This window comes from Periplaneta americana, chromosome 13 (genome assembly GCF_040183065.1).
Source record: "Periplaneta americana isolate PAMFEO1 chromosome 13, P.americana_PAMFEO1_priV1, whole genome shotgun sequence".
Lineage (NCBI taxonomy): Eukaryota > Metazoa > Arthropoda > Insecta > Blattodea > Blattidae > Periplaneta > Periplaneta americana.
Genome location: NC_091129.1, coordinates 23672562 through 23684189, shown reverse-complemented (window position 1 = coordinate 23684189; position 11628 = coordinate 23672562). Strand labels below are relative to the sequence as shown.

At 35.0% G+C, this 11628-nt stretch overlaps 1 protein-coding gene across 1 annotated transcript in view; it reads left to right on the top strand.

Annotated features, from left to right (window-relative positions):
* The first annotated feature begins 648 nt into the window (after positions 1 to 648).
* Positions 649 to 11628, top strand: part of LOC138712642 (catalase-like) — a 95021-nt gene continuing 84041 nt past the window's right edge. The window contains exons 1-2 of the mRNA XM_069844610.1: positions 649 to 703; positions 8572 to 8601. Of these exons, the coding sequence (XP_069700711.1) occupies positions 649 to 703; positions 8572 to 8601 (85 nt within the window). The remainder of the gene's footprint in view (positions 704 to 8571; positions 8602 to 11628) is intronic.

Genomic DNA, 11628 nt, shown 5'->3' with positions numbered 1-11628 from the left:
TAAAAATTGTGTTTTGTTGAAACTACATTGGAAGATAAGGTACGTCCATTATATTTTTTGTTTAGTTTGATTAAAATGTACCAATATTTAACGTACATAGTCATTTTTTTATAATTTTAAGTCCATATTTAATTCCATATTTTGGTAAAAATCCATATTTAATTCCATATTTTGGTAAAAATAACTACATATATATTTACATATTTCATATATTTTTAGTCCATATAAATCCGTTCCCTGATTATTATTATTATTATTATTATTATTATTATTATGTTTACAAAATTGGATTGTTAACTAATATTTTGTCCACGAGTATAAGATCTTGCAAAGCAGAAACATATACGAAAAGTTTTTCTATTTTGAGAAAAATTAATTTTTAAAATCATTTTAATTCACCTACAAATTTACAGAAACGAGGTATCATTTCTTAGCAATCGATATGTGTGAATCAAGACACTTAACGATAAATAGTAGAAGTTCAGTATGTTGTGTTACATATTACTGTGTATTACGTTTGAATTTCCGTTGTATAAAATCCTTAATTTGTTTCTATTAGTTTAGGCCGAATATAGACGTTACACATCAGAAATAACTTCAGCAATTAATCTTTTTGTGAACTGTTTATTTCGTAACATTATTTTACTAATGTCTGATCCTTTTATAGGACAGAATGAGGATGGATACGTATGTCTAAAGAGAGGTAAGCAACTACTTTACATGAAATATGTTCCTCAGAAAGTATTTCTCAAATAAATATTTATCAAAATGAAAATTAATTGTACGATAATTATAAAGATGCACTAAAATTAGCGTAAGTTGTACGTTATCTGACAATAATTTCATTCGGGAATATTGGAATTTAATTAATAAAAAAGTGAATGCCTCTTTCCTGTAACGTTACAATGGGCAATACAGCGCTCTGTATTTTATTTGATAATAATTGATTCTATTATAGCCATTTTTCAGTTTTATTTAAGTGAGCTTGTTATACTCGTAATTATAAAGCCCAGTATTTGATCATTTTTAACAAAAGTTAAGTAGCAGTGGCTATAATTGAGGGGTTTGCCGGAAGAAAGGCGGATAGACCTCTACGCCCTTCTTCGGGAAAACGGTTTAAAATGTAGTGAATACAGTAGCGTGCAAATTAATCCGAACACGACATATTTTTACATTTTCTGTCATTGTTGGCCTCACAGCTGCTCATACCGCTTTAATTGACATCTGTAGTACGAGTAATTCCATTGTTGAAAGTCTGTCATTATTTTTTTTATAATATGTGACATTTTGCCTGTCGTTTTGTACTTATACGAATTTCAGTTGTGTTGAAGACTTAATACTGCAATCCTATGTACATTCTGTCGTCTTCACAAATGGATACAACTCCACGAAAACGGTCTAAAATTATAACATTAGCAGAGCATTCTTCTATGACACAGAGGCAAATTGCTGCAGAATGTCACATCGGTTTGGCTACTGTTAATTCGATCATAAAACGATACAGGGAGACTGGATCCATCACATCCCAGGAAAAAGGAAATTGTGGCCGGAAAAGGAAGACTTCACCTGCAGATGATCGTTTAATTGTCAGGAAAAGTAAATTAAATCCCAGACTAACTGCTGTCGACTTAACCCGCGAGTTAATGGCTACCACCGGGGCGAATATTCACGTCACAACAGTGCGGCGTAGGCTTTTGGAAGCTGGACGAAGGGCTCGTAAGCCTATTAAGAAGCAACAGCTAACCCCTGTTATGTGCAAAAAACGCTTAATGTGGGCAAAATTACATCAACACTGGACAGTGAATGACTGGAAGAAAATACTTTTTTCCGATTAGTCTCATTTCGAGGTCCACGGCCACCGTGTTTCTTACGTACGGAAAGGATCCGAAAAAGTAACAGCAGCTCATCTCTAACAAGCACCCAAATACCCCCCTAAAGTAATGTTTTGGGGTTGTTTTACACATGAAGGGCCTGGAGCATTAATACCTATCAAGGGAATGATGAATTCTGACAAATATATTCACTTATTGGAAACCAGAATCGTACCCCAGCTGCAAAAATCATTTCCGGATGGCAGAGGTGTGTTCCAACAAGACCTGGCACCATGCCATACGTCTCGAAAAACTACAGAATTCTTCAACAAGAAGAATATTCAGGTAATCCCCTGGCCAGGCAACTCACCCGACATCAACCCCATTGAGAACTTGTGGTCAATTTGCAAAAGAAGAATGCAAAAAATGGATTGTTCTACAAAGTAGAAGATGATTTCTGCCCTCATTGGTGTATGGTTTCGCGATGAAGAAATGAAGAATATTTGTGGGAAACTAGTGGAATCCATGCCAAATCGTCTCAGAGCTGTTATTAGGAACAAGAGAGGCCACATAGATTACTGAGGTATGTCTTAGATCCTTTTTTTATCCCGTTTGAGTATTTTTGCATAAGTAATTACGTTGTTCGGATTAATTTGCACGCTACTGTAATTCGCTAATTATACTGTACTGTGTGTGTTTTCTCTTGGTAGAGACTAAGCAAATATATATAGTTCAATTTAGTCAGTCCAGTTGTTTCCTTTGACTGCTTTTTATGTTCATTATTGTCCTTGCTTTAAGAGTAAACAAACTTATGAAACTCGTAGATTCAGACGGAAATATTTTACGTTCTATAAAGGGATTTGTTACAATATTCAAATTTTTGGGCTTATTGTTATCAGGATCATACAAAGAATAAATTTTATTTATTTATGTTCACACAAAATGGAGATTTTCTTTTTCTGTTATATTCAGAGATTTTGCTTTGCGTACTTAATGTCTATCTGAAATAATGTAAATTACTTTAGAAGTAGATAATAAATGTCATAAAATGCATCTTTGTTTCAATTCCGTGTGAAATTTAAATCTGAAATCTACATTAAATCCCCTAAGCAAATCATTATATGGATAAATGGCTTATAGACCGAAGTTTTATATGGTACAAATATAAGGAAATTTAATAATATAAATTGCCTAAATGCTACAAAACATTTATACTCGCTAAGATTTTTAATTTAATGTATAATTTTGTTCACTATCTGTATACCATTTTATTCAGGTGGGTTTTAAAATCTTAGATTATCTGTATCTCAATTCACCATATTGACGTATACGCCCTTTTTCCGGAAAACCCCTCAATTATAGGCTGTGAAAAGAAGAGGACAGTGCATTTGTGTACTTTCGTTTCTCTTGTTCATCATATATGTAGGTACAGTCGGTTGACAGAGTGAATTGTATACAATTTAAGACCTAACATTCTAAATGTGCTAAGTGCCTATCTTTCAAATTTAATTTTATTCAATCTAACAGAATAACATATGTATGTATGTATTTATTTACACTGCAAGTGGGCAAGCACCCGGTGGCAGTGGTATATACAATATTAGCAATACACAGTTAAAATGATAAGCAATACACAATAAAATTTACAATACATAATACAATTTACAACACATATACAATTTTATACACAATACAATAAGAATACACAATACAATTTAACACAATAATAATAAAACATAAAATAAAACACTTACTTTTACAACACAACCTACATAATTATGTATAGGTCCTACATAAGTTTCGATAGTCTTTCATTTTACTCTCATCTCATTCCCTGTAGTGGCACTATGACGCATTTCACTGACACTTTAGCACACATTTCACTGACACTCTGTAACACATTTCACTGACACTATAGAACACATTTCATTGACGCTATGAATGATCACTGATCGGAACTGTTCCCTGCACTGTAAAACCATAACTTCACTGACTCACCTCGCTTCACTGATACAACAGTTCAAAGAAGTCTAATAATTACATCCCTATGCATACTTATAAACAGAACTACATTTAAGCTAAACATTTCTAGTCTAAGGCCCTCTTACACGCTATTTTTAAATAATTTACAATTCAAACCAAGGAAGTAAACTCCATAATTATGAGAGTATCATACTAAATTGTCTTTACCGTAACTCAACTGTAACTATTATTGTGATGTACCGAAGTACAAATGATATTTCCATGCAGGAATTTTGCATTGTCATATGATGAAGGATGAGTGGAGCGGAGAAAAATCCTCTCCGGCACCGGGACTCGAACTCGGGTTTTCAGCTCTACGTGCTGACGCTTTATCCACTAAGCCACACCGGATTCCAGTTCCGATGCCGGAATGAATACTCTCAGTTTAAGTTCTACCTCTTAGTTTCCCTTTAGTGGCCAACCCTCATGTACTGTGACACAGATGTGTGACAGTGGCACAATGTCCAACATACTATGTGCAGAGGTGCACTCATTACGAGTGACTAAGTGGCCGGGATCCGTCAAAGTACATCATCACAGTAATATGATATGCGTAAATAATCAATCACTTAGTGATTTAAGACGGCGCTCATTCCGTCGGATCCCGGCCACTTAGTCACTCGTAATGAGTGCACCTCTGAACATACTGTCCGTTACTCAGGAGAAGACGAGCGGAAAGAATGTGACCTTCTTGACTATCGCTGCTGATTATTATAAACATCGCTCAGATAAGCATCCCAGTAGCCAGGTTATTATTCGTGCAGGAAACATGAGTAACAATGCGTATGGAAATTAAAGCTAAGTTGAACAGAAGGAGACCTAATGTTTCCGCTTACTGCAGTACAAATATTGCACGTGTTGTCATACGTTTTCACATCCCTTCCTCCTCAGTCCGCTCTCTTCTTCTCCTGAGTCACCGACAGGTGTGTTGGACATTGTGCCACTGTCACATATATGTGACACAGTTCATGAAGGTTGACCACTAAAGGGAAATTAAGAGGTGGAACTTAAACTGGCAAGCAAATATTCTGATGGGGCAGATAAAAAAGTTATTTTTGTTTCTTCCAGCATGTTAATAATGTCAAAAGAAGTGCTTATACAAATTTTGGCCACTCGACTGCACTTAAAAGGCCGTCCAGAAAGTGATTTTCCCTGGTGCTGTTTACAGAAAAAAAGCACAATAGCATGGAAAGATTTATTGAAACAGATTGTTGCGCTAATTGTCAACATATTCCCCACTGGAACTGAGACATTCGTCATACCATGGGACCAATTTTTGTATCCTTTTGTCGTAGAAGTCAGCCTTCTGGGATAGGAACCAGCGTTTGACAGCCGTCTGCACCTCTCTGTCGACCCCATGATATGACAAATGTCTCAATTCGATGGGGAATATGTCGAAAAATAGCTCAAAAATTGCTTTCTCTGTTTCAATGATTTTTTCCAATGAAAGAGTGTTTTCTTTCTATTAACAGCCCCGGTGAACTTTTTTTTACGGCCCTCGTAATTGCGGTCGAATGGCCAAAATTTGTATAAGCACTTCTTTTGACATTATTAACAAGGTGAAAGAAAAAAAAATTAACTTTTTTTTTCTGCCCCCATCAGAATGTTTGCTTGTGAGAGGATTCAACCCGGCATCGGAACTGGAATCTGGTTTGGTTTAGTGGATGAAGCATCAGCAGGGTCAGCACGTAGGCTACAGCTGAAAACCCGTGTTCGAGTCCCGATGTCGGAGATAATTTTTCTGTGCTCCACCCAACCTTCATCAACTCTAAGTGATTTATTCGTGATAGAAAAGACGGTGTTCTAGCTCTTACTTGAACATAGTTGTACGTGTATTCTAGAAGGTTCTGTGCTGGACTGATTGCGATTATTGTCCTTGTTAGTTCTGACATTTTCACTTATGTATTATTTATTTAAGTAGTGTATCATAATTGTATATTATATTTATATTCATTTGCATATATTCAATTATTTATTAACTTATAACCAGCCTGGGTTTGTTTTGCCGTTTTCATATTGATCAAATCCTCATTCACCTTTAACATCTGACGACGTCTACCAGCGATGGGCGTTTGAGTGCATTTGCCCTCCGTGCGCACGGGGAATTCCAAGTGCGAGCGCTGTAGTGTGCCAGCAGCTGTAACAGATCTTACACAGCTTTTAAATGAGTTAAATTTAGGGCTTCAGGGAAAAGAAATTCTTAATACACAATTTGCAGATAGAATTGCAGCTTTTAAGGAGAAATTGCTGTTATGGATACGTCAAATGCAAAGGGGCGAAATATATCATTTCCCATCCTTATCTAAGCGCATAGAATTTTGAACAATGAAAATTTCGAAATGTACGCATGTATTCTATCCGGTCTATTAGAGGAATTTACATCAAGGTTCCACGATTTAGATTGCCTGGAAATGGATTTGCGTATTTTTGCTACATGTTCTGATTCCAACTGATTATTGATAACGTCCCCCCTTCATTATAGTGTGAATTGATTGACCTGCGATGTGATCGAGAGATGCGAGCGAAATATGATTCAAGGTCGAGTCTTATGCAGTTTTATGACGGATTCCCAAGAGGACGCTTTCCCAATCTGCATAAGCTGTGTGAGAAAGTTTTGTGTTTATTTGGTTCGACGTATAGACGTGAACAGTTATTTTCTATTACAAAATAAACAAATCTCAAACAAGAAATGATGGGCTTTTAACGGCAGTTCTTCACATAGCTTGTGCTAATACAGTTTCTCGAACTCTTGAGAAATTAAGTAATATGAATTAATGTGCAACAGACATGTTTTGTTTTGTGTTTAAGGAAGTGTTTCATTACTTTGTGTTCTTATTTAGTTTGGTAGAATAACATTTTCTTTTGAAACATACAGTACGTACCGCAACTTGAATAAACCGGTTTTCGTGCACTCTATAAGCACAGTTCTCTCGTAGTACACCGTGCAAGAACAGAGTGCATAATTTTACCCAATCCTTACGTAGACGTTACCCAATAAGCATTGGGACGCAAGTGGCGTTTCAAAACAGAACTTTGAGTGAATCCTGTTCTTGTCCATATTTGTTTGGCTAAGGACGTTTCAGATAAGTTTTATTAATATCATTACTTCATACAAAGTGTAAATGAGAATACTGCCTTATAACTAGGGAACGGAATTTGGAGTAGTAAAAGCTAGTATTGGCATCTACACAGTCATTTGTTTACAACCCTTTATACCAAGTCCTCCCCTCCATGACATACTCGCAGGTCTCTACACGTCAACAACAGGTGAACGGGACAGTTGTCGCATAAGAACTTCAACATGCAGGTTTGCAGTTCAGAGTAGTGAAGTGCAGGTACAATGCCGAAAGTGAAACCAACTAACAATACAGTATTGAAAGACTATATTTGTAAAACCTCCAGATCAAGTATCAAAATTCAGGAAACAATTCCCTAAATTGTCGCTTCCCCCATGTCCAGTTCCTACGAGATGGGGGTCATGGTTAGAAGCTTGCAATTATTACGCACGTCACCTCCAATCTGTGAAGAAAGTGGTCCAGTCTTTCGATACCGATGACGCGGCTGCGATTCAAATACGCCAGGAACTGCTAAATGATGAAACAATCGAGAAAGAAGTCACGGATATTAAGTCAAATTTTGGATATTTACCGGATGCCATTATTCAATAAGGAAAGTCAGGAGTAGAACTAGTTGAGCAAATAAATATTATGAGGACTATTGTAAATAAACTGAGTGCAGTAGAAGGTGCAATAGGAAAACGTGTTGGTGAAAAAATGAACAGGGTTTGATTAAAAATGATGGATACGATAATCTTAGTCGGATTTCAGATGTACTAACAAAGACGTGTCCCAATGACGTCAATCAACATGTAAATTTAATTGACGTATCTTGTTTCAAGTACTCTCTAATTGTCTCTGCAGATGGGGAGCGGAGTTTTTCCATGTTACAAAATTTCCTTCCTTGCAACAGAGCAAAGTTGTATTTTGAAAATTTGAAAATAATATTTACAATTTATTATAACAAGGCATAACAAGGCATAGCATTAATTGAAAATGCCATTTCGTTTCAATCTACATATTCAGAGGCGAGTTCCATAAAGAAGACAACTGTCTATCAACATCAATATGTCCACTGACACGCGAAGATGCAGAGGTTCATATTTAATTATGTATATTTGTAATGTTGTTTATTGGTGTCTTGTGCGTTGCGAAGAAAAGCACATGTAGTTCAAAAAGAAATGCAGATTATGTATGTAGGTCACGTCATTAAACTATTCCATTTGTTTATTCTGAAATATATTTACAGACGTTGCGTGTAAGTTTGTATGAAGTGGACTGTACACTTCCTTGCGCCGTGACGCAGCTCGCTTGATAGTCACTGAGCTACGAATATCTATACTGCGTTTCACCATTCTTTATAATACTCCAAATCCCTTTCCCTGCTTATAACAGAGCTTACAAATAATATGATTATCACTATCAGGTACCACTATATCTCATTCTGCCAGCATAGCGAGCCTACCAGATTATGTTATTACCGCTTGTAGAGCTGAATCCTAGAAGTGTTGCAACTAATTTTTAGAATTACCTGTGTATTTATATTCATTTAATGTAATTGTAGCGGAGCAAGAAAAGAAAGCAGTAATACTTTATGATATTCTATATTCCAGTTTATTTAATATAGCCTACTTACACAAGGAAAATAATAAATTTTAAACTTACGCCTCTTTCTGTTGCAGATCAATTCCCGGATAATGTGAAGGAAACAGGTAATAATAGAAAATCGTATATACTAGCCTGTCTGGCGAGGTTTTCCATACTGTATTAATGACTAATGAGTCATGGTAGTGTTTGACGAGTATTGGTTTTGGTTGTAATGTTGTATGTTTTACATTTCATTTTTAGCAGCATTTATGTCTCCATCAATTTATGGCTTCTTACTTTCCTTCTGAGTTATTTATAAATTTGTATTTCATCTGTTTTTGCAATCTCGTATTTGAGACGATATGGTTCATGAACAAGTTTGTTGTGACATGTTTCTTCATTTTCAATAGTGATTTAACTTCACTAAATACTGATTTATTGGTATTGGTGTGTAGGTTTCTGTGAATGTCATTAATGTGCTCTTTTCTTAAAGACAGATACAACACTGCGATATGTTGGACAACCCTAGCCTGGGAAGCTTCAGTACCTCGGTTTTCAAAGAATGTTTTATTTCATGTTTTATTCAACGAATCTTCAAACTGGAAAGCCCATAACAGCGTCTTGAGGTGATGCAATAACGGTAACTCTGTAAATAGAGACGGTCAAAACCACGTGAAAGCACTAGCTCCAGTTTTCATGAAGAGACAGAGAATAGCTTGCATTGGTTCAGTTCACAGCCACAAAATGAGATTAAAATGTATGCATTAAGGGTGCTATTCATAGACATCTCGCTAGCCCGCGCTACGAGCTTGCTAAACTAGCCCCAGCTATCGACTGGTTAATTGTACAGGATTCATATCATATCATATCATATCATATCATATCATATCATATCATATCATATCATATCATATCATATCATATCATATATCATATATCATATATCATATATCATATATCATATATCATATCATATCATATCATATCATATCATATCATATCATATCATATCATATCATATCATATCACATCTTATATCATATCGTATCATATCATATCATATCATATCATATCATATCATATCATATCATATCATATCATATCATATCATATCATATCATATCATATCATATCATATCTTATATCATGTCATATCATATCATATCATATATCTTATATCATGTTATATATCATATCATATCATATCATATCATATCTTATCATATCATATCATATCATATCTTATATCATGTCATATCATATCATATCATATCATATCATATCATATCATATCATATCATATCTTGTATCATGTCATATCATATCATATCTTATATCATGTTATATCATATCATAACATATCATATCATATCATATCATATCATATCATATCATATCATATCATATCATATCATATCATATCATATCATATCATATATTATATCATGTCATGTCATGTCATGTTATGTCATGTCATATATCATATCATGTCATGTCATGTCATATCATATCATATTTTATATCATGTCATATCTCGCCTGAATGCAAGAACTAGGTAACTTGATTTTTCATATTTTGTGACATTGCTTATTTACTTATTTATTGCACTAAGGAATATGTCTCGTTTTCTTTTACCTATTTGTTATATTGGAAAATAGATGTCGCTGGTATCGTTCGATCAGTTACCTAGATCCTGGACTACATTTTGTGCGATTTTTGCTATGCTATAAAAGAGGTAAGTAAAAAACGCAAATTTCGAGTTACCTAGTTCTTGTATTCAGGTGACGATATCATGTCATGTCATGTCATGTCATATATCATATACCATATCGTATCATATCATATCATATCATATCATACTCGTATATCATATCATATCATACTCGTATATCATATCATATCATATCATATCATATCATATCATATCATATCATATCATATCATATCATATCATACTCGTATATCATATCATATCATACTCGTATATCATATCATATCATACTCGTATATCATATCATATCATATCATATCATATCATATCATATCATATCATATCATATCATATCATATCATATCATATCATATCATATCATATCATATCATATATCGCAAACACTGGTTTATGAATACGAAAAATGTTAGTTCGCTCATCATCCACCGGAAGCCCGCGCTAAGAATGTCTATGAATACGGCCCTTAGAGTTTAAAGAAATGTAATGCGTATATCAGCCGTGGCGAAAATGCGATCGTGCGCCGAGCCACTGTGTAACCTGTAACGTGCATAGCACCTATTGAGGGAGGCGGACACCAGAAGGGGAAGTGAAGTAACTGTCTGACTTATTAACGGATTTCCATTTTCCTTACATCAAGCAACTAAATGTAATTTTATACAGTATAAGGTTACAAACTAATGTTTAGTACGTGTAACGAAGAAAGAAATGAATAAGAAAACATAGGACACATTATCACAATCTAAAATTAATTGTCTTCAGAATGTTTCTGCGACAGAGTTTTAAAATCAGGAATTATGTCACTGCCAATCGTAGTTGATCACGAAGGTATTTGTCTATCAGTCGTGATCTAAATTTGGTTTTTACTATTTTCAATGTTGAAAATAATTTTTAACAAACGTAAGTTGTAGCGAACATGGCTTCAACACAGCAAGCAAAAGAACGAAGCTTCGGATGATAATAATGATAATAATAATAATGATAATAATAATAATAATAATAATAATAACACAAACTTTTAATGTTGTAGTATAATGCCGTTTTATGTTATACAACCGTTTTCCTCGTAATACTTGTGAACAAATCATACATTTAATATTTGCATCATATAGGCAGCAAAAAATACGTCCTCCCATCCTACTTGAAACCTTCGTTTTTGTAGAGGTACATGGTTTCGAGAGAGACATTGCGACGATACGCCACTCGCAGGTCAGAGACAAATACAAATGGAACGTAGTTTTGACTCGAGTGAGTGAGAGGGTGGGGGTTAGGGGAGGTAGGAAGCAACAGAAATGCACAGCTATCATTGCGAGCCACAATGTACTCGCGAGTCACATTTTCGCCACGGCTGGCGTATATGTTCAGTGGCGTCAACAGATATGGGCCCGTGGGGCCCGAGCCCACCCAATAATTTGTCGTATTA